Here is a 23583-nt window from a genome sequence, read left to right on the forward strand (position 1 = left end):
TTGGAGAGGTATTTGCTATAGGGCACGTGCACTCTCCAGAAAGACAGAGACAGAAAGCGAGAAATCACTCCCCAGGGGGGATGGCCACACCGCAATCCCTTCTCCTCCATTCTCCACTCGGGATCTTGGGCATGCACGCATGCACACACCTGGCGTGAGTTTAAGCAACCGTGTCCAGGATTCGAACCAAGGTCGACTACATGGGAGTCCAGCGACACAGCCATTACGCCAACTGCTGGTCCCCCTGCATGAGTTTTAAGCTGCTGAGTCTGGGACTCAAACTGTGATCGACTACTTGGGAATCCAGCAAGGTAACCGATGCGCTATCTGTTGGTCCCAACCTGGACTATTTTTTAAGAGGTTGACTATAGCAGAAAGAATGAGTGGCAAACCAAATTTTATTGAGGAAAAGGATTTCGTTTTGTTTTATTTTCATTTAGTTTTTGTTTCATTGCTACTGTTATAAATCAAAATCTAGTTTACTCTAGGAATATAATGTATCCATATTCATTAGAACATTCCACTAGTAGAAAACAAAGGCACTGGTCCTAACTCAGAGCTGTGGTTTTCATGAAAGTATAAATCCATTCACAGGATTACGTCTTTGTACACTGACATAGGCAGGCATTTTGTCAGAACTGACAAAACCGATATGCAGAACTTATTTCAAAACATAATCATTTTCAAGTTTCCTAAATTATGATCTATGAAAATAAGCATATGAGTTTTCTACTTTCTGAGACTTCAGAAACATTGGCATTCTTTCATTTGACAAATATACTTTAAATGTATTCATTTACACAACAAAGACTTATTGTGTCATATATTCTATGTATGAGGGATTTTTTAAAAAGGTAGTCAAGGTTCACTAAATCCTCTGCTTTCTCTGAGTTGAGACTCTCATTCTATGCTGAGTTTTACTTTATGGACACAGAGTTTAAATGCACACCCACCGTGTTACTGATATATACTGTGTCAAGGACAAAACTCAAAAGCATTATGATAAGTCAGAGAAGCTGGATGAAAGAGAATATTGAATGATTCTATTTATCTTAAGCATACAGAGAAACGAAAATTTATAGAGGGGCTGGCAGGTAGCATGATGCTAAAGGCACTGGACTCCCATATGGCTGACCATGGTTTGCATCCCAGACCTGGCAGCTTGCTTTCTCACTTTCCCTCTCTCTCTGGTCAAATTAAAATAATAATAAATAAAATTAAATAATAATTCTTTTTTTAAAAAAGAAAATCTATAGAGATAGAAATTAAATTAATTACTGCCTGGGAAGGAAAAGGAGTGGAGGATAAATGAGCATAAGGGATTTATTGGGATGATGCAAATGTTCTGAAACTAATTTATGGTAATGGTTGCATAAGTTGGTAAATTTGTTAAAAATCATTTCATTGTATCCTTGAAATGGATGAATTGCATGACATATAAACTATGACTCAATAAATTAAAAGCAAATGCAAGGAATGCACTTTCATGCAAAAAGCTTTACAATCTGAGTTATAAAACAAATATACACACTCCCAGAATGTAAAATTTTACAGGTATCTTATTTCCTTTAGTAGGAATCGCCACGGAGATTTCAAAATAGAAATGAAGACTTGTGTATTAAAACAATGAAAAGTTAAACGTGTTTCTATCATGCAGATTCAAGTACATTACTTATATAAAATGTCACTCATTGTCATCCTCATCCTCATCATACTATAACGACAACATTACATGCCACAGTCTACACTAAGTGGTTCCCTTATATTATGCCATTTAGTACTGGTGTTTCTGTTCCATTTTGTTTTAAGTGAATGAATATAATAGTCCTGTGGGACTAGACCTTGTTATTTCTATTTTATATGAAGAAACTAGGAGTTCTGAGAAAGTAAGTCACTAGTCCCAGGTCATTAACATGGTGGGCCTTGGATAAAATCCCACACCTGCCTGTCACCCCCTGAACTCTTAACTTCTGCAGTACGTCCTTGCAAATAAGTAGACAAACACCAACTGATCGATGGGTCAAACATTGGGAGATTTCTTAGTTAACTGGGTGTTTTTACTTATAATCCTATTGTGTTGAAGTGAAAGTGAACCTAGTTCTTTAAATATGCATTGAAAACAAAGTGAAGCTTAGATTCCTGACTTCAGAGACACAGGCATTTTAAGACCCATCACTAAGGGAGCAGAACCCAGTAGAACATCACAGATGCTAACTTACAACCTGTCCCACAGAAAATATTTAGTAAATGCACATCCGTGTGAGTGTTTTCCACATGAGATATTTTCTTTTCAAGTCCATTAACTTTTCAGACCTTGGTATGTTTAGAAGGCAGTTTCATGGAGCCCTTGTAAGCTGTGCCCTTTGTTCAAATTAGGTGGGAAGTCCAACGTGCAGGGATTAGGCCTGCCAGTGCCAGCCGAGAGTGACCCGACCGAACTCTCCAAAGGGCGGGCTGGTCCAAGTAATTCACAGTGCCAGGAAAGCGGGAAATTCACCTCAAATCTTGCTGTGGGAACACTAGTCCTTTTCTGCTTTCTTCTGGTTATTGTGATTACATAATAAAGGAAGCACCAAGTGAGAACAGGAGTCCTGTTAGAGGGTACTAAAACGTGCCAGTCTCCGTTTCTATCAAATAAACAGAAGGCCACAGGGCCACCGTCTTTGGAAAGTGTGTCAGGGGCATTTAGTAATGGCTTTTTTGTCATTGTATTTATAATACATTGACCTTGAAAACCAGCAAGAGGGGCTGGTTTTCAACTAACAATAATGATAAAAATTTCCCTTTACAACAAAATTGATAAAGAAACCAGTAAATTTGTTTAAAGAAAACTATCAGTAAATCTAATCCAGGTGCTGTAAGATATGGCTAAAAATCATGATGGCAGTATGTGAATGACAGAAATTTGAGAAATATGCAAAGACAATGGTTATCACATCTTGTCGCACCATCATACACTTAAGAACTGCACCAAAAAAAAAAAAAAAAAAGGAAGAAAAATCAAGGGTTACCAAACTGAACAGCTGTTCAGGACTTTGGTCTCTCTCTGTACTTAGAGATCATTTACGAGCAGAAAATAAGTAACCAGTGCACATCAAGGTTTGCCTTAGGCAAACTCTTGGGAGTCTGTTCTTTGCTTTTCAACCCTTTAGGACTGTGAATTCATCCCTTTTACCTATCCACATGCCCTCAAGCTACCACAGGTTTCTCCACTCTCCTCCACCAATGTTACTCTTAGATCTTTCATTCACACTGTGATACAAAGCCTCCTGTAACTGTAGTTTGCTGTTGAACTCACCAGTGTTTGAGTTTTACTTGGATCAAAGCATAAAGGTGTTAGTAGGTACCTTTCAGGATGTCCTAAAATTTCAGGCCATTTTCAATGATAGAGAACTATGTACTGAGGACAGCAAGTGGCATGGTGGTTAAGGCACTGGATTTCCACATGATTGACTGTGGTTCACATCCTGAACCTGGTGGTTTGAAAATCATATTGGGCATACATGCCCAGAAATCCCAGTAGGAGAATGGAGAAAAAGGGATTGTAGAGGCCAGCAGGTAGCATGGTGGTTAAGGCATTGGACACTCCCACGTGGCTGACCACGGATCAAATCCTGGATGTGGCGGCTTGCTTTCTCACTTTCTCTCTCTGATCAAATTAAAATATATGAGTGAATAAATACAATGAAATAAAATAATTCTTTTTAAAAAACTTAAGAACTACACCAAAAAAAAAAAAAAAAAAAAGAAGAAGAAGGAGGAAACATCAAGTGTTACCATAACTGAACAGCTGTTCAGGACTTTGGTCTCTCTCTGTACTTAGAGATCATTTACGAGCAGAAAATAAGTAACCAGTGCACATCAAGGTTTGCCTTAGGCAAACTCTTGGGAGTCTGTTCTTTGCTTTTCAACCCTTTAGGACTGTGAATTCATCCCTTTTACCTATCCACATGCCCTCAAGCTACCACAGGTTTCTCCACTCTCCTCCACCAATGTTACTCTTAGATCTTTCATTCACACTGTGATACAAAGCCTCCTGTAACTGTAGTTTGCTGTTGAACTCACCAGTGTTTGAGTTTTACTTGGATCAAAGCATAAAGGTGTTAGTATGTACCTTTCAGGATGTCCTAAAATTTCAGGCCATTTTCAATGATAGAGAACTATGTATTGAGGACAGCAAGTGGCATGGTGGTTAAGGCACTGGATTTCCACATGATTGACTGTGGTTCACATCCTGAACCTGGTGGTTTGAAAATCATATTGGGCATACATGCCCAGAAATCCCAGTAGGAGAATGGAGAAAAAGGGATTGTAGAGGCCAGCAGGTAGCATGGTGGTTAAGGCATTGGACACTCCCACGTGGCTGACCACGGATCAAATCCTGGATGTGGCGGCTTGCTTTCTCACTTTCTCTCTCTGATCAAATTAAAATATATGAGTGAATAAATACAATGAAATAAAATAATTCTTTTTAAAAAAGAGGGGGTTGTGGCATGGCTGTCCCTTTGGGGGCTGATTTCTCACTTTCCTTCTCATTGTCTTGCTCTGTCTCTTTACAGCAAGCTCACATGCCCTATGACAAAAACCTAAAATAAAAAAAAAGAAAAAGAAAAAGAAAGACAAGAAAAGAAAGAGAACTATGCACTTTGCTCATCAACTCCATACTCCAAAAAAGAATGTATCTTTCACAGTAGCATAAGACCTGCCTAGCCTAGACAAATCTAACATGCTGCTCCCAGTAATACTGTCAGGTCAAGCCCCACTACCTCGGCAATTCAGACAAAGGAAAACTGAGACACAGCTAGTGAGTGATACCCCTAGCCCCCAACTTCTGCAGCCTGTAGTCTCACTAGTACTTCTCAAATTATTTCAGAACCATATATATAAGAATTCCTAGGAGATTTGTTTTAAATCCAGAGTACCAGGCATTCTCAACCTTTTAAACCAGAATGAGAGTGAGTGATGTCTGGGTATCTAAGTCCTGAGGCAGTCTTTGAAGTCACTCTTAATGCAAACTATTAGAGAATCTCTAGTCTGTCTACAGGGCTCCTCAGTTTCAAGGTCACTTTCTGTACCTCAGGTTAGTAATGTCCAGAACTTCATCGCCTCCCAGAGGGTTAAATTAAAATATGCCTGGCTTTTTTATCTTCTGAATTTTAGACTTTTTGCTTTGCATTTTATCTTAGTAGACTTGCAGTTGAAAGGAGAGATGCTAAGGGGGGACAAGGAGGCGTGCACTTGAGTGTGGGGGTGGGCAGCTGGGTACCTCAGTCAGCAGCTGTTTTATGGGATTCTTGGACAGAACGTGTGAAATGCCTGGCTTCATGGAGCCTTCTGCCCTTGCTCTTGAACACCACCTTGCAAGGGGGGGACAAGGAGGCGTGCACTTGAGTGTGGGGGTGGGCAGCTGGGTACCTCAGTCAGCAGCTGTTTTATGGGATTCTTGGACAGAACGTGTGAAATGCCTGGCTTCATGGAGCCTTCTCTTCTGCCCTTGCTCTTGAACACCGCCTTGCAAGCGTGTAGCTTTTCTATTGCAGAGCGGTTAATGCTGTGGTGGTGACACCCACATTGCCATTCTTGACCCTACCTTCCCAGCTCTTCCAGAGCAGATCTTCTCCAGCAGCTGACACCACCCGGCCAGTGTGGGAAACCAAATAATACTCAGCTTCTAATTCGATTTCACACATTTTGCATTTCATTTTTCTGTCCCCTTAAAAGTGGGGAGGTTTAATATAAGATATTATATTTCGATTTGTTTTTATTTCTGAATAAAAAGAATGATGATGAGAATGGTTAGGAACTGTTAGATTCTCTTTCTTTCTTTCAATAGTTGACAGGAAGTGATGAAGTACAAATTCTTTGAAGTTAATGAAAGTGTCATTTGCCTCAAAATTCACTTTAGTCGAGGAGTCTATAGGAATATTTCAAAACTAGTAAGTCATGCATGGTCTCAAACATGGACTTCAGAATTGGAAAACAGTATTTGATATGATTTAAGAAGAGCAATAAGTGCATGGTTTAATAAAAGTGGGTGCATGCACCAGCAACCACCTAAATTCAATAGTGTATGTTCCAAATATCTTCTTCTCAACCCCTCTTTCACTTTTTTTCTTCCCATAGGACAACATACTTGTCATATTCACACATAAAATATCATTGAAACCTGAATGGACCCTAGCTTCAAAAATACTTGGAGATTGGGAACCAGCAGTTAGCGTAATGGCTATGTCGCTGGACTCCCACGTAGTCGACCGCGGTTCGCGTCCCGGACCTGGTGGCTTAAAACTCACGCCGGGCGCGTGTGCGTACGTGCCCAAGATCCCGAGAGGAGAATGGAGGAGAAGGGATTGTGGCGTGACCATCCCCCCTGGGGGGTGATTTCTCGCTTTCTGTCTCTATGTCTCTCTCTGTCTTTCTGGCGAGCGCACGCGCCCTATAGCGAATGAATGGACCCTAGCTTCAAAAATACTTGGAGATTTATGAACATAGATGCTTTTCAACAGAGGACTAATATGTGTAAAACTTGGAAAACAACAACAGAGGCAGGATTAAAGGAACCAATGTACAGACATGATGAATTACTGTACAGTTCTTGACACCATATTTATGAAAACTACTTAATGACATGGAAAAGTGGTTATGATATAACATTAAAGAGAAAAGGCGATATATATGCACCACAACATTATTTACAATTGTAGCAAAGTCATAATATAAATGACTAATAATATTGAAGCAGTTATGAATAATATACCTATAGAGTTAACTATGAGAAGTTAAAACGATGTTTATCGGTCTCGCCAGAGTGGTACAGGCAGTAGTGCACTGTTGTGGTATAGCGGAGCCACAGGGGAGGCCCTGGTTTGGATTCTGAGTTGACCTGAACACCAGTGCACTAATGCACACCTGAGATCTTGGCAGGCTGGGGGAGGATCACAGCCCGGCAAATCCCTTTTGAGGGTGCCTGTGTGTGTGTGTCTCTTTCCAATGAAAGGAATACATCCAAAAAAGAACTTTTAAAAAAGATACCTAAAGAAGTTGGTGACAAAGTGTTAAGTTAAAACAAACTGAAATGAAAGAGCATTTTTATTATCAGGGCATCCAGATAATATTAAGATAAAATATTTTTCTTAGTTAACTTTATTTTTACTTATTTACTCATGATAAAGTGGGTGCACAAGAGAGAGAAAAGAAAATAGAGAAAAGCAGCCTCCTCAGGGCTCAGTCATGACTCAATCTGTGTCTTCCAGTCCTCCAGCCCATCAGGGCTCTGGACATCTCTGAATGTACCCAGAGTGCTTTCAGGTTGACGGGGCTGGGGACTTGAACCATGGTCAGCAGGTGGCTTCCAGATCCATAGTCTGGCATACAACTGACTGTGCCACAGAGTCTGGACCTCTAGTACAATTTTGAAAAGCAAAGAGGAGACAATTCACAAAATATTAATAGTGGTTAACTCTTAACTAATGGAGTTATGGATGCACATATAGTTCTTCTCCGGAACTTCCATTATGATTTTAATGTCACCACACTGTATGTATCCTTGTTTCCTTGTGCATCTATTCTAGATTTAGGTGGAGCTATACATTTTTAAAAATATAATGCCCTTATTACTATTAAAATAGTTATTTTAAATTAAATTGTCAATATCCCAATCTCTACCTATCAATGCTTCCAATATCCTGTAACTGAAAGAATTTTTTTTAAAAATTAAACAAGAGAAAACTCCTACTTTTTCTCTTTCTTTTTCTTTCTTAGAGGGATTTTTGCTATAGGGCACGTGTGCTTGCTGGAGAGATAGAGAGCGACAAAAAGCAAGAAATTACCCCCCAGGTATGATGGGCATGCTGCAATCCCTTCTCCTCCATTCTTCTCTTGGGATCTTGGGCATGTACGCACACGTGCCTGGCATGAGTTTAAGCCACCAGGTCCGGGACTCAAATTGCAGTCATCTACGTGGATGTCCAGTGACATCCACCATGTGCCGATCCTAAAGACACCTATGTTCAATTTCATCTTTTCCAATGAGAAGGTTTACTATTGTTTTCATTTAGAGCCAAAGGAAAAGAACAAATGCCATTTTAAAATGGAGGGGAAAAAAGCATAGAAGAGAAAGACATCTGAAGTGCCAAATTTTTTACTTTGTCACTTAAATTTAGAAATCCAAAGTTGTGGGGCCAAGTAGTATGTCTTTTGAAGTGGTACCACATGGATCCAGGTCATGCCATCTCTGTTTGCTGCAAGCTTCAAGTTCAGTCTCAGTGTGTCAGTGCAGGATGGTTAGTAAAAACGTGGTAGCTACCTGTCAAAGGACGGCTTCTCTCCGCAGTCAAAGGCGTCCTGGAGCTCCTTCACGAGATTAGCCTGGCCTGGCAGTCGGAAGAGGCCCTCCTCCTTCAACCCCCTCTGCCGGATGAAGTCCACGCACTGCTCCACCAGCATCGGGGCCAGGCGGTTCCCATATCTCTTCTCATACCGGACAGTGTCTTCCAGCTTCTGTCCAAAAATCCCTGGGGAAGTGAAGGGTAATGGTGAATTCAAGAAATTTCTCTTTCCACTTTGTTGTTTTCTTTTCAAACTTGACATAAAGGGAAAACAAAGATTAGAAGGTCAGCAAGCACTTAACATTTGGAATTTCACATTATTGTACAATAAAATTAATTATATATTTACAGTTCTTCAAAAAAAAAAAAAGGATTTCCATAATGCTGCCTCTCTCCCCCTGTGTTCCCTATTTAACTGCAAACCAAAACAGAAATACTATGCCAGCCGGGTGGCGTGGTGGCTAAGGAGACTGGATCCCACATGACTGAATGGTTTGAATGCAGACCCGAGAGGAGAATGGAGGAGAAGAGACTGCGGGGTGGCCGTCCCCCCTGGGGTGCACTCTCACTTTCTCTTCCCTCTGTCTCCAGTGAGTGTACATGTCCTGTTTCAAAATAAAAACAACAAAATAGAAATGAAGAGTTGGCAATATCCACTGGTAAGTGAAATGTGAGTTTGGGTTTTCTTTTACTTTTTTTCCCCTCATTCTGGGAGAGGAAATGTATTCAAAAGTCAAAAAGCAGAAACAGTTTGCAGACAATAGTCAAATCCTACTCAGTTACAGCTCATCTTTATGTCCAATTTGTATTCATTTAAATTCTGTTCATTTCCCTTTTCTCCGTTTGTTTTCAATCAAGTTATGGTACCATGACTATAGCCAAGGTGATAAAACTGGAAAAGAAATCTTGAATTTTTTCCATATTGATTTTTTTTTCAGATATTGTTTGCTCTTTAAGACCGTAAACAATTTATTGGAAAGGGAAGAACTAAAATTATAAAGCAGTGCATACTAAAAGTGGGGAGGTGGAGTCAGAGAAGTGTATCCTGGCAGGGAGGTTATTTTAGCACTCACAAAGTCTAGAATTGCCGGTATATGATGGCAATAAAAAGTAGGTCAACTTTCATTCAGTCTTACCACTGGTTTTAAAATATCTACAAACCATGCACTCGCTGGCATATGGACCTGGGAGAAAACGCTCCCACTATTTTATCCTTGGTACCCCATTAATTAAGAGACAATGCTGCTGGGGTAAGCAGACAGTGTGCAGGTGAAGGCGCTGGACTCCACATGGCCAGCCATGGTTCATGCCAAGAAAAAAATAAAAAAGAAAAGAAAAAAATTCACGCCAGGCATATGTGCATGCATGCCCCAAATCAAAACTCCAGGAGAACGAAGAGGAGACTGCTGCATGGTCAACCCCTGGGGGTGTGATTTCTCACATCCCCTCTCACTTTGTCTGTCTCTCTCCAGTGAATGCATGTGCCGTATGGCAAAAGCTAAAAAAAAAAAAAAGATGATGCTAGAATATACTAATATGAGTGGTAAAAATATATGAGAAAAAGGGGGGGTGGACAGCCAAGCAAATGTGGCTCTTATATTCCCACATGGAATAAATATCACCTAAGGGATTTAATGGTCTAATGAGTTTAATGAATGAGGAATGTCCTACATGTTGAAATTATGTAAGACTCCAGAATATTCGCCAAATTATTTAACAGTCATTAAGGTAAGGATTTGGTAATAACTACAGTTGTTTTGCCTCCCTTTGGTAAAATAATTTATTTATGGATTCAGTAGTGCAAACCATCACATCCTAAGCAATAAAAATTTGTTACCAAGACAATATTTTTTAATGATTTTTTTTTAATCTAACTTTACTTATTTATTTATATTTCTTATTTTGACCAGAGAAGGACAGAGAGAGAAAGTGAGAAAGCGAGCCACAGGTCTGGGACTTGAACTACGGTTAACTCTGTGGGAGTCCAATGCCCTTAACCACCATGCCACCTGCCGGCCCCCTAAGACAATATTCTGAGCCTAGGTAGAAACATTTGGTCTCAAGTTTAACACTAATTAAGTTCATATATTCCTTTTAGGAAATAAAGGCGAGTGACTTAATATCAATATTCAAATGCTTCTAAGGCAGAATTTGAAAATAGCTTTTTTTAAAAAAAATTGAGAGAATTTTTGCTGTAGGGTGAATGAACTCGCCAGAGAGACAGGGAGAGAGAGAAAGAGAGATGGAAAGTGAGAAATCATTCCCCAGGGGTATGGCCATGCCACAATCCCTTCTCCTCCATTCTCTTGGGATCTTGGGCACAAGCACACACGCCCAGCATGATTTTTTTTTTTTATCCTTCCTTAGTCTTTTATTTGTAAAACATTGATATGTAATAATAAATACAGAAGAAAAGCAACAAACAAGTAGCTGACTTGCACTGTGGGTGGGAAGCTCAAGCCAGAGCAGAGCAGAAGTCCCTGGTACTCCAGAGGATGTGCTGTGGGGCCCCAAGAGTCTGCAGTGTGGAAGGTACATCTTTCTTCTCCCATAGGTCTCAAACAGCTGAGATGGGAGGCTGAGCATGATGACTGGTCCTAATTTTTGCTATTCAGCCATTTTTCTTGATCTTGTTCTCTGATCCCATACATTCCAGATTGTTTGATGGATTTGCAATAAACTTCTAAGATGAAAGGAAATTTCTCGTTCATTGTATGCCTGAAATCTTGGCTTGTGTTCATCTTAGTAAACAAAAAATATGCTCCAAAAATACCTGTAAGTTCAGCCACTAAAACTCCTTTATAGATCTTCTTTGCCAGTGCTTCCATAGTACGGGCCATCCTGAGGCCCGAGGTTTTCGGACCCCCAGCATGGTTTTGAAGCTACTGGGTCTGGGACTTGAGTTGCGGTCAGCCATGTGGGAGCCCAGCACCATAACTGCTATGCCATCTGGTGGTTCCCAAAATAGCATTTTTTTTCAAAGGCAGTGGAGTTTAGAGCAGGTAACAAGATCTATTTAACTTGGTTTGTAGGTTTTAGAGCAAAAAGTTCCTTGATACTGTGTGCCAAGCTTTAATCACTAACTCAACAGACATTCTCATCCTTATTTTCTCTTGATAGCTCTACTTCAGAGTCTGAAAATTAAATATTCTTCCTGGTTCCCTTGTAGTGGAGTAGCAATATGGCATGATCCTGGCCAAAAATCTCCTTGATTTTTCAGAGGGCTTGTTTTTCTTAATGAAAAGAAAGATGGCTGGAATTGCTGATCATTGTTTCCTCTCTTGAATTTGAACATGGTATCGGTTGTTTTAATGGTTATCTTCTGGCCACCAGGCAATAATCACCAGGGAAAGGACAAAACCTCAACAGATTCTGGGGCTAAAATAATCTCTGACCCGCTCAGTCAGTATGAGCAGCATCTTTCTCAAGAACGCTTTGTTACATGAGAAAAATAAGTCCCTGTGTGTTTAAGCCACTGTTAGGCATGATTTTTATTACTTGCAGCAAAACAGACTTCAAGCCCATTCAGTATAATGATTTTGGAGATATTTTAGTGTTTTGATAACAAGGCTTACAAATTGGTTATGAATGGAGAGTGTTGACTCTTTCCTTGTTGAGTTCTTTGAAAATAAACATGATGCTTATTTGCCTATAATATTTCAATTCTACCTTGTCAAAATTAAGGAAATGGCCTTTCAAAGGCATTTATAGATCATTAAAAAATATGTTGACATTTGGAAATTAATCTTATGGACGTGTGATTTTTTACTTTACATTTTTGTTTTGGATTGATAAACTCTACTAACGGTGTTTCATTTCATTTTTAAAGGGCAGTAAAGTTTAGAGCCCTTATGCTAATTATGATTGTTTAGCTATGCATGCCAAATGATTTTAGCCTCAGAATCTCTGTTAAGGTTTGTTTGTTTGTTTTATTGTTTTATGGTTTTTTTTGGTTTTGTTTTGTTTTTTGTTTTTAGAGATTTTTGTTATAGGGAGCATGCATTTGCTGGAGAGACAGAGAAAGACAGAAAGTGAAAAATCACCCCCGGGGGGGTGGGGGATGGTCATACCACAATCCCTTCTCCTCCATTCTTCTGAGGTTGGGCACTTACGCATGCCCACCCAGTGTGAGTTTGAAACTGCAAGTCTGGGACAATAACAGTGGTCGACCTTGTGGGAGTCCAACAACATAACCATTACACCATCTGCTGGTCCTTCAATCATAATTACTAAGAGTCCTCATTTTCTGATCATTTAAAATATTGGCAAACCCTCAAGATGAGTAAAACAGTGCACTTTTTGTGCTTTAAAAAGCAGAAGTAGCTAAACTGCATGCTCACGTACACCAGCTATGCTACAGGCCTTTTACCTGCGTTTCTCTCATTTAAAACCGCACAGTGGTGATGAGGTCGGCATCGCCACCACTGCCATTCTAAAAATGAGGAGCTGGAAGCACAGAAAGGTCAAGTACCTCGCCATATGTCACCCAGCTGGTAAATGGTGCAGCTGGAATCTGTTCAAGGCTGAGGGATTTCAGAGTCACTCCGTCTCCCACAGTGCTGTGCGGTGTGTGTGTAAAATGACAGCCAATGGCTGGGGAGAAAAACCCTCCTGTTCACTAGCTTTCTGACTTCAAGGCTTCTCATCACACCAGGAAGGGTGATTTATGCTGAGAAAACCTAAACTAGGGGGAAGGTTGGGGGAAAAGAAAAAAGAAAAAGAAAAGAAAAAGGAGGAGAGAACTCTGCACTTCTGCGAGTGAGCTGCCCAAGGAGACAATCTCCTTTACATAAGCTGATGGCTGTGAAGCAATCTAATATGTAAGAAATGAAGGCATGTAGACCACGCATACATATAATTAGAAATTCCTATGGAAAAATGATAGTTTTCTGCTAAAGAGCTAGTCTTGCAAATAATAAGTAAAGACTTACAATCGATGCATATTCCTTATTTTGCAGCATTGGAAATAAAAGTGTGCCAAATGGCTCTAGCGCACAGCGGTAGGAGCAGGTTAACTTCCTGCATGAGTGTTCTTTGTGAGGTAAGTTGCTGACGGGTAGAATTTAATTTAAAAAAAAGAAAGTTTTATTTAAAAATTTTCCTTAAAGGACCAGTGAAACTTAAAATTCTAAAGCTGACCACAAAAAAAAAAAAAAAAAAAAAAAAAGAGAGGGGGGGAGAAAGACTTCCTGCATGAGTGTTCTTTGTGAGGTAAGTTGCTGACGGGTAGAATTTAATTTAAAAAAAAGAAAGTTTTATTTAAAAATTTTCCTTAAAGGACCAGTGAAACTTAAAATTCTAAAGCTGACCACAAAAAAAAAAAAAAAGAAAAGAAAAGAGAGAGAGAGAGAAAGGTCACGTGCTCTCCCCAACTAGCAGCGGGTAAAGCGTGCATGGATTAGTTAATGATTAACAGGAATCTTGCCTGTGGTGTGGGTCATGTCAATAGTCCCAGCTATGTCCATGTAAACGCCAAGCGAGGATTCCCCTCCCTGGCAAGACTGTGGCTGGAATTTCTGGGTGGTGATTGTACATCATGCTTCCATCCCCTGTAAGTACATTGATGGTGTCACAGTGTCACCCAGGGTGTGACTTCCCCTCGAGTGTGAAGTCAACCACGAGGGGGAATTTATTACACCTGTGGGAGGCTCTTTCCCCTGGAGTGAAAGAGAGAAACTGAAACATCCTTCAGGATTTATGAAGCTCCTCCTTTATGTGATTTATATGAGGGGACCTCAAAAAGTACACAAAAAAAGGGGAAGTCACATACAAATTAATTTTGTTGAAAAAACATTCAAATCCATGAGCAGTTATTTATTGTAATAATTTTCATAAACTTTTTGAAGACTCCTTGTCCAATCTAAAAGCTAGAGGCAGCTTGCAAAGTTAGTCACAGCGATCAGATAAATACACTCAAATTTCATCCTTTCTAAAAATGGAAAAATAAACACAAAGGTAGACTTTTTTATCCTCTCTGTACCCTGTAACTACTTTGTTCCTCGATTCCCAGTGAGCTCTGGCTTCATTTCACCACTTTCTAACCACTTGTTAACCTGTTGCAATTTGACCTCTTACCTCATCATTCCAATGATACATCTTTCTACAGACAGCAGCCACTTTCTAGTTGCCATATTGTGGAAAGCCTCCATTATTACTTTTGTATTGTTTACTTACTATTATTATGTATTATGCCTCATTCTCTTTAAAACTATCAGCCTCACTCTTCCTCCTGACATGTCCCACGTTCCATGATTCTAGACTTGTTTTTAGAATTATTTATCGTTATTTATTTATTTATTTTTAATATGACCAGTGAGGGACACAGTGAAAGACAGACAGAGACAGACAGACACACACACACACACACACACACACACACACACACACAGAGAGAGAGAGAGAGAGAGAGAGAGAGAGAAAGTGAGAAGCAAGCCAACAGGTCCAGGACTTGAACTGTCGTCGGCCATGTGGGAGTCCAGTGCCCTTAACCACCACTCCGCCTGCTGGCGATTCTTGCCTCAGAATTTTCTGCTCTGTCTCTTCACTTTGATGTTGCTACCTATTATGCTCTTCTCAAAAGTGTGGTAGTCCTCTGGGTTCTGTCCTCAGCTCTGTTTCCACTTTACTTGATACAATTCGCTGGACTATCTAATCTCCCTATATAGCAATTACTCTCAGATTTTTTTATCCTAATTTGAGCAATTGCTGACCGCTAGCATTGGATTTCCAAATGTCCATCAACCCCCTCAACATGGATACCTTGAAATATTCTGAAACTCAAATTTCTAAAACTGGCTAAGCCATCTATTCTTCAAAACCTGTTCTACACCCTGTAATCTTGAGTTTGGTTATCAGTATAAACTATCTCCCCAAATTACCGATGTGCCATTTGAGCATCAATTCTGGAGACGTCTCCTTTCTAAACCCTCTAAACCCTTTGCCACTGCATGAGATTAAATACTCAGTATTAAGTGACTTTTTGAGGAGTAGAGTTCCCAATGTACGCATATGCTGCCCTGGTGATGTTCACAATATTTACATCAGATCATCATCCAACCTTCTGCTCCTTATCTTCCACTGGTACCCAAAGAGATGTCTTTGCAACCAAACTCCTTTTCATGACGTTTTTGTCCCCACAATCTGACCTCTGCCTCTGTCCACCATTTGATCAGCAGGTAGGACTCTGCATATCAGGGCCCTGCACCGTAAGCAGTCTCATGGCTGCTGCTTCCTCACAAACAAATGCTCTCAAACTATATCAAAGTATTCTTCATTTCCTCATCTAACGTGACTTACGTCTTCATGCCTCCTAGAAGGTAGGTGCTACTTTCATGAGTCAGCCTGGGAAAATTTACCCTGCAGGATTCAGTTCACACCACCTCCTGTTAACTCACTGACATTCCCTCAAACCCCACCACATCCCCAAAGCTTGCTATGTTTTTTCCTTGATTCTCTAATACATAGCTCTGCATTTACTTATTTAGATGCCTGTCTATACTGTCCTAGTCCCTCATTAGTCAAGAGGATTATACTTTTATAATTAGTATAATAAAAACAATAATTATACAACACATTGGAAAACAGCTCAGTGCTATATATCTACCTCAGAGAGGTTTAGATACAATTTTTACAGTGACGCAGACATGGGACTGAACTCGGATTGGTCCCAAGTCTAAAGAACTACAAGGCTCACATGGCCTACTCTGAGTTTGGATGTCCTGCCTAGTGGACCTATCAACGGGACAAACAGGGAACCAGCAGATGGCATAATGGTTATGTCATTGGACTCCCACATAGTTGACTGCGGTTTGAATCCCAGACCCAGCAACTTAAAACTCACACCAGGTGTATGTGCATGTGTGCCCAAGACACCGGGAGAAGAAAGGAGAAGAAGGCTATGGCCATCCCACCTGGAAGTGATACCTTGCTTTCTGTCTCTTTCTCTGTAGAGTGCAAAAATAATAATAATAATAATTAAAAAAACTCTCTCAAAAAAAAAAAAGAACACACAGAGTACACAGAGTACGTGTGTATGTGCTCACACGTTCAAGGTCTGGGGAGAAAAGGGATTGTAGCCAGAGAAGACCCTGTTGAGGGTGCTTTTATGCTCCAGAAAACTTTGTGGAATGAATGCAGGCATAAAAGTAAAATATTTCACTTTCTCAATTATAGAAAATAAATAATTCCGTCAAATGAAGCTCATCTGTAGTTCTCATGTTGTATCATTCATCTCTACAAAGACCTAAAAATAAAGAAGTCTGATTTACTGATGAAAAACCATCTTGGTCATTGCACAAATTCTCTGCTATTAGAACTTTTCAGAGCTCCTTATACTTTCATGTCTGTAGAGCACACGCCCAGCCATGGAAGGAATTTGCTTTTACTTATTCTTGTGCTAGCAGGGTAAGTCTTGGTATCACCCAGAGTGGAAGAATTTTCAACTAAAAATGAACATTTAGGGACCAGCAGATGGTGTAATGGTTACGTTGCTGGATTCCCAGATACTCGACTGTGTTCAAGTCCCAGACTCGGCAACCTAAAACTCATGCTGGTTGTGTGTGTGTGCATGTCCAAAATCTTGAGAAGAGAATGGAGGAGAAAGGATTGCAGTGTAGCTATCCCCTCGGGGACTGATTTCTTGCTTTCTATCTCTCTGGCTCTCTAGCAAGTGCACATGACCTATAAAAAACTCTTAAAAAAAAAAAAAGGAAAAGGAAAAAGAATCAAGAATATTTGCCCATGATAAATCAAAATAAAAGGCATCCATTTTAGCATAGAATGAAGGAACAAAGTTGGCCCAAACTTACTTTTAGTCTTTCACTAGCTCTTTAAATAGCCCCACATTTTTATATGGAAAATCTTTAATCTAAGGATCTGAAAGTCTAGTAGTCAGACTAGGGAAGAAGGGAGGAAATAAAGACCTGGGGAAACTGAGGAACTGTAATAAGGTGAACATAGTGACTTAGATCTCAAGCCAGTGGGGCGATCACAGACGCCATTTATATCTAGGTGCCAAGCAATGCAATTTACATGTACTTCCTTATTTGCCATTCACGGCCATTACGCAAGACAATCTCCCTTCTACAAACAGGGAAAGAAACTCACAGAAGCTAGGTGACCTGTCTGAGGTCAACATCTAGAAAGTGGCAGATTTGGTACAAACGCAGATCCATGTGGTGCTAAGTCTTCATAAATAGATATATTTTTTATAATTTATATATACAATAGATATATCATTTGTATGTATAGCTATATGTATTGATTTGTACATAAGTATGAATTTATACATATAAATATAAATTAATTTATACCTATAATTATATATACATATTAATTTATATATGTAAGTATATTTTTTTCTCCCATAGGCAAGCTGACCACTCTCCTAGGATCAAATAGGAGAAAATATGTTCTTGCAACTTCCAAAGACTAAATCCAATTTCAAGGAGTGCAAGTGAATCACTGCCACAGTTTTTTGTTCATGGGCACCTAGAACTTTATATACAGTTTGGTGGAGACTTATGTTTCTTTACCCCTAGGGAGTGGGTGAATTTATAGATTTTAGACATCTTGTTTTGTTTACCTTCTTATCCTCAGTATCACTTGGTAGAGGTTCCATAGAACTTTGATACATGAATTAATGAGCTACTCATTTATAGCACAGTTTAAAATTACTGGGTCATCAGAAAAGTTATGAAGTACTTTTGCATAGAATAGCATAGAAAAATATGTCATAACTTTTCCAACGACCCAATGGATGAGTTTGTATAGTAGCATTCTGTTGAACAAGTACGTTTTCATAAGTATAATTACAAACATACAATTTACAGTAAATTTTAAAGACAATGTGGGTCTTATCCACTTCCACTATAAAGACATTCCAACTGAAGTCTTTACTGCCTATGGACTAGTAGGAAAAGAGAGACAGTCAAATGTAATTCATCAGTTCGCAATCAATCTTAAATCCCTGACTGAGCAGACGTATTGCAATTCTTTACTTTGGAAAGAAATAAACAAGTGTGTGTGTGTGTGTGTGTGTGTGTGTACACTATGAATGCATATAAAGTACTTTAAGGTGGCTACGAGGATGGAGGGGTCACGAGGCAGTATAGATAGAGAGTAAGGGATGTATTTAGTGAACAAGATGACTTGATGAAAACATGTGAATCAGCAGTGCCTTGAGGAAGGTATCAAGTCTGGGCGGAAATTGAGGAAGAGGGCACATCATGGCAGAGAGGACAAAAGCAAAGAGGTGGAGGGAACCAGCAGTTAGCGTAATGGCTATGTCGCTGGACTCCCACGTAGTTGACCGCGGTTCGTGTCCCGGACCCGGGGGCTTAAAACTCACGCCGGGCGCGTGTGCGTGCGTGCCCAAGATCCCGAGAGGAGAATGGAGGTGAAGGGATTGCGGCGTGACCATCCCCCCTGGGGGGTGATTTCTCGCTTTCTGTCTCTATGTCTCTCTCTGTCTGTCTGGCGAGCGCACGCGCCCTACAGTGAAAATCTCTCCAAAAAAAAGCAAAGAGGTGGTATAGGAACATGCCTAGGGAGAATGGGAAACGCCCTGGGGAATCAGAGAGTTCATACTTTCAGGAATAGTAGGAATTGGACGGAAGGCCTTCACAGAGATGTGAAACACGACTCCCCCCTGTGCACCATAGGGGCTCGTAAAAATTGTTGAGCTGTGGAATGTTGTTTGACAACACTGCCTTAGAAATACAGATAGGGCCATTCTTTACAGACTGGACTGTGGGTTGTAGAAAGCTGTGAAAAAAGCTGAGGTGGACAGAGATGAGGCTGGATGCTCCCTCCAAGAGCCACTACTTACATTAAAATAAATTGCGTCCATGATGGGAACAGAAATGGAGCTGGAAATAGATGAAGACGGAAGTAGCAAGGGTGCCCACCACTAAGTGGTGACTGGGGTGGGCAAAGTCACTGGAGAACAGGTGACATTTCTAAGGAAGGGGCAACTCGGGAACACACAGATCAAGTCAGAGTTTAAAAACTGAGTATCGAGACCGGCCCGTGGCACAGTAGTTGGGGTTGGACGGGACTGGACTCCTAGATGGCCGACCAAGGTCTGAGTCCTGGACCTGGTGACCTGCTTTCTCACTTTTCTCACTTTCCTTCCTTGTCTCTCACTGGTCAAATGAAGTCTAATGATGATGAAATAATAATAATAAATTAAATACATAAATAAAAATATTTGATTAAAAAAAACTGAGTGTATTGGGTTAGCCCTTGGCTTGGAGTTTAGAGTGCTGGATCTCACGTGCCAACTGCGCAGTTTGAGTCCTAGACTGGCAGCAGAAAAGCATACCAGATTGAAACCCAAAATCTTAAGAGGAGAATGAAGGTGAAGTGATTGCAGTGTGGCCATCCCCCCTGGGGGGTGCTTTCTCACGGTTCCCTCTCTCTGTCTCTCTTCCTGGAATACATGCACCCTTTCTGGGACCACCAATCAAGCAGTCTGGCCTACTCTGACTTGAGATCACTGTACAAGACCCAAAGTGTTATACAGTCCCAGTGAATCAAAAGATTGGTTATGCTTCCCATCTTAGTCGCACAGAGGAACGGAAAACAAACAGGGAAAAAAAATACAGTGTACTCTTATCTCACCAGAACCTAAATCCAAAGTACTACAATTCCCAGTTTCTCAGCTGAGACATGTTTTTTTAGTTCCTGGATTTTTGAAACCACTGGGATAACATTTTCAATTATCTTAGTTTGTGCCCAAACACAGTGAGATGAAAAGGGCATGGAGGGGTAGAGGCCTGGAAGGGAAACCCACCCAGGAAGTGAGCTGGTCATGCACCACGCTCAACTCCAGCATCGCCAGGCTTTGGGAACTTTCACTCAGGTCCACAGGATTCTGATGGCATTTCTAAAGCCTCCAGAAAGGCCAGGAGTCTCCTACTCTGTCAGCCTACCCTTTACAACAGGAAAAAAATCTGTCTGAAACGCGGATCAGGAAAAGTAGCCACGTCAAGAGTTTTTTTGTGGTGTTCGGTTTGACTCCTGCGCGCGTTTCCTGGCTTCACACGCTCTGTTTATTGCTTCCCTTGAAATGACTTAAGCCGATGGTCTCCGACAGGCCTGGGAGAGGAAAGAAGAAACCCGGGGCCACTTCCCGGAACCCTTGAGCACTAGGGGTCTTTTTTTAATAAAGAAAAAAAAATGGGCACAAAAGAACACACTCTTAAAGCGGCATGGTTTGGGACCCCGATTCAGAAGGGAGATCGTTCTTTGCAGCTCCGAACCCTCAGTGAAGACCCAGCCCTGCTCTCGCGCTGCCGCTGAGCCGCCCAGAGAGCCCGGCTGGAGCCCCGAGGCCGCCGAGCAGCTCACAGCCGGAGCCCGGGGAGGCTGGCGCGCCGCCGGAGCCTCCCAGAAAGCGAAAGGAACCTGTGAACCGCAAATGGGATGCGCCCTGCACCCCCTCTCCGTCCTGCTTCTGAAAGGAAGCAGAATAAGGTTTTGCACGTGACAGATCTCTTAATCTTGGCTCTAACGCTGCATCGCCCCGAACGACTAAGACTTTGCAGAGGGACGCTGTCCCCTACCCCTGTGGTTGCCGTTTGCCAGCCATGGGGATTTTCGTCCCAGGCACTGCCTGCCTCCCTTGGTGCAGAAAAACGGACGTGGGCCTGAGACGCAGCAGCCTGGTCACCTCGATTCCTGCAGACATGACACTCCGCGACTGGAGGAGGGAAGGGGAAAGGAAGATGCCTTGTCTGACCTTCACAGATGGCGTTAATAACCCCCCAAGCATTTCCTGTTACACACGAACAGCAATAACCCCGAAAAGCAGTGTTGGGGTAGAACCAATTTAGTTGCTGAGGGGTAGAGGAACTAAAAAAAGAGAAGCTCCTTTAAGCAATTAATGCTGACCCTTTCGTAATTTCTGTCTTTGCCGTTTTCTCTATCAATAACGCAGTCTTACTGTAGTCATAAAATCCCCAGAGGTTATACAAGACGAGGTGTATATGTCTCGCATTAATCATTTTTATGGATGAGCTAAGAATACTGATTAACACCTGAATTTCTTCCTGGTCATATATGACATCTCTTATCTACTTGAAGGGAAAAACTCAGCAGGGATAAGGGTTTCCTTTAAATAGTCCCTACTCTATTTTGTGTAGATTTTTCTCATCTTGTTTTCTTCTCATTTTTTGTTGGTTGCTAAGTAGAAAGGGTTAAATTATAAGTTGCAAATCAAGGCAAAAGGGTATAAGGGAGACAACCCTTGATACTGTACAGCTCAGCTCCCGAGAATGTTAGCTTACTGTAAATGACATTAAAATGATGATTACCTAATTTCCATTTAAACAACCATTCCATTTATTTATTCTCATTTTAATGCAAAAGGACATTTTAAATATTTTGATAACATGTACGTTTTCTGAAAGGATTTTAAAATTTGTCATTGTCAGTTTCTCTAACGCTGATGCAATCCTGTAGTATCCGGAAGTCCCTATAGATGATCAAGTATGAGGTGCGTATCTCTCATTTAACCATCCTCCTGGATGGGATGGGCATATCAATTAGCACCTGAATTCCTTGTTGACAACTATCAGAGCCAGGATCTGATCTATTTGTTTTATTTTGCCTATGGTGCATCCTTCAAGTCTTCCAAAATAAATCAGTTTAGAAATGTTTCGCTTCTTTTATTTTGATCATAAATGGTCATATTTTTCCCATCCCCACTCCTGACAGTTCATATGTTTGGCCTCTTCCAGTGCCAAAGTCAAGGTGACTCCTTTGCTAGTCAATGTTAATCAATATGATTGACAACCTTCCTTCTGAAACAGGATCAACACAGGTAGTCTGATTATCAAAATCTCCTCAGCAGGGAAGGTGAGGCCACACAGGCAGCCAGAACCAAAACGGAGGTGACAGAAACACAGAACCGAGACTAGGGAGGGATCTATTTTGTGGGGTCAGAACATGGCTGTGATTTGGACCTGGGAAGGGCCCAAAGACAGCTTTAGCCCCTCCTCTCCCGTCGGAGGACTGTTAGTTCCCCATCAGTCAAAGGTGATCCCTAGGAGACCACCATTCTCTAAGCCCCACCCACCCAGCTCATTTACAGACGCCAATAAACAGATCAATATAAACCTTGAAAAATAAGTGTAGACAAGCAAGAACACCCTAAAATCATTCTGCATAGTTTGAACTTCTTGGTTTCCAAACTTCCATTTTATCTGAGAATAAACGAACCCTAAAGCATCAGAGAATATATTTATGAAAGGACATTAACATAGCATCGACCTACCTTTCCGAAAACTAAAACATCGTTTGATTCTTCTGTATGTGGTTTTAGGGATGAAAGGACTTGATGCTAAGGTACTTGAGGGGCGGCCCCCAGAATTTCGGTCTTCAGGCATCATACAGGCCCGGAAGTTCTGAGCCCTGCTCAGGTTTCCTTCAAAACCTGCCTCTGTGGGAGACCCCACAGCCAGTCCTTCTCATGTTTATTTATTTGTCAGATTTGAAGTGCTGATTCCTAGAACTTGAAGGTTTTGATCGTCCAGGTCCTGGATTAGGGACAAGGAGTTACCACTTCTCATTTACTCCTTTTTAGCATGAAAAAAAGCAAGCAAGCCAACAAACAAATAAACAAAAAAACCTCTTTTTCTCTTGCCTAATCCAGAGAGTTTTAAAGATATTTTAAGTTTCTGCAGACATTCCAGAAAGCCACAGGGAAAGAACTGCAGCGAGCAAGCTACAACTCCCATTCAAGCAGCAGGAACTTGTTTTGTTTTTGTTTTTGTTTTTGTTTTATTAAGAACTGTCTTCTCAGCTGGTCTGAGATTCCTCTGGAAAGGTCAGCAAAGGGCCCTTCGTGAGGGGAGAGAGGCACAATGACAAAAAGGTCCCTGAGGAATACTTCAGGACCGTTCTTGCTGGCTCCTTTCATCTGAGCAAAAGGGGAGGAAAATAATGGCACCTTCTCCAGAAAGCATTTCAGGACATGACAGATTCCTTTTAAAGGGCTCCCCTGTTTCGTTTACAGCACCCCTCATCCTTTGATGCTCTCTGCAGGCTTCTCCCTTTTCCCTTCTGTCTTCAAACTCCCAAGGGAATCACCACGTCAGAACAGCGAGTGCCCATTCCAGGAGGCTCCTTGGATCTGCGGGGGAGGCCGTCTTGCAGGGAGCTTCTCCTCCCCCTCCTGGTCGGGCTCCCTTTTCTCAATGAGAGCTGGGCGGGAGCTGGCAGGGCTGCAGCTGCCTCGTCACCAGGCTGTGGC

The 23583-nt window shown here is 41.2% G+C and overlaps 2 protein-coding genes across 7 annotated transcripts in view; both read right to left on the minus strand.

The window, feature by feature from the left end:
• The window catches only part of ARHGAP24 (Rho GTPase activating protein 24), a 527420-nt gene that overhangs the window by 48677 nt on the left and 455160 nt on the right, over nt 1-23583 (minus strand). For 5 of the 6 annotated variants that reach the window (XM_027769876.1, XM_006143285.3, XM_006143284.3 and 2 more), the window contains one exon: nt 8306-8513. In XM_027769876.1, the coding sequence (XP_027625677.1) occupies nt 8306-8513 (208 nt within the window). Of the gene's footprint in view, nt 1-8305; nt 8514-22605; nt 23503-23583 lie in introns of those variants that run through there. The other variant, XM_006143283.3, reaches the window with a different exon arrangement.
• Nucleotides 10925-11167, minus strand: LOC106734332 (protein CEBPZOS-like). Its single transcript, XM_014585830.1, has one exon. It carries the CDS (start codon nt 11165-11167, stop codon nt 10925-10927), a length of 243 nt encoding a protein of 80 aa, XP_014441316.1.

The sequence above is a fragment of the Tupaia chinensis genome, unplaced genomic scaffold, assembly GCF_000334495.1.
Source record: "Tupaia chinensis unplaced genomic scaffold, TupChi_1.0 Scaffold000094_1, whole genome shotgun sequence".
NCBI lineage: Eukaryota > Metazoa > Chordata > Mammalia > Scandentia > Tupaiidae > Tupaia > Tupaia belangeri.

What these genes read in the sequence shown, in the direction of transcription:
- LOC106734332 (XM_014585830.1), bottom strand. Translation starts at nt 11,167, where the DNA reads ATGGCCCGTACTATGGAAGCACTGGCAAAGAAGATCTATAAAGGAGTT.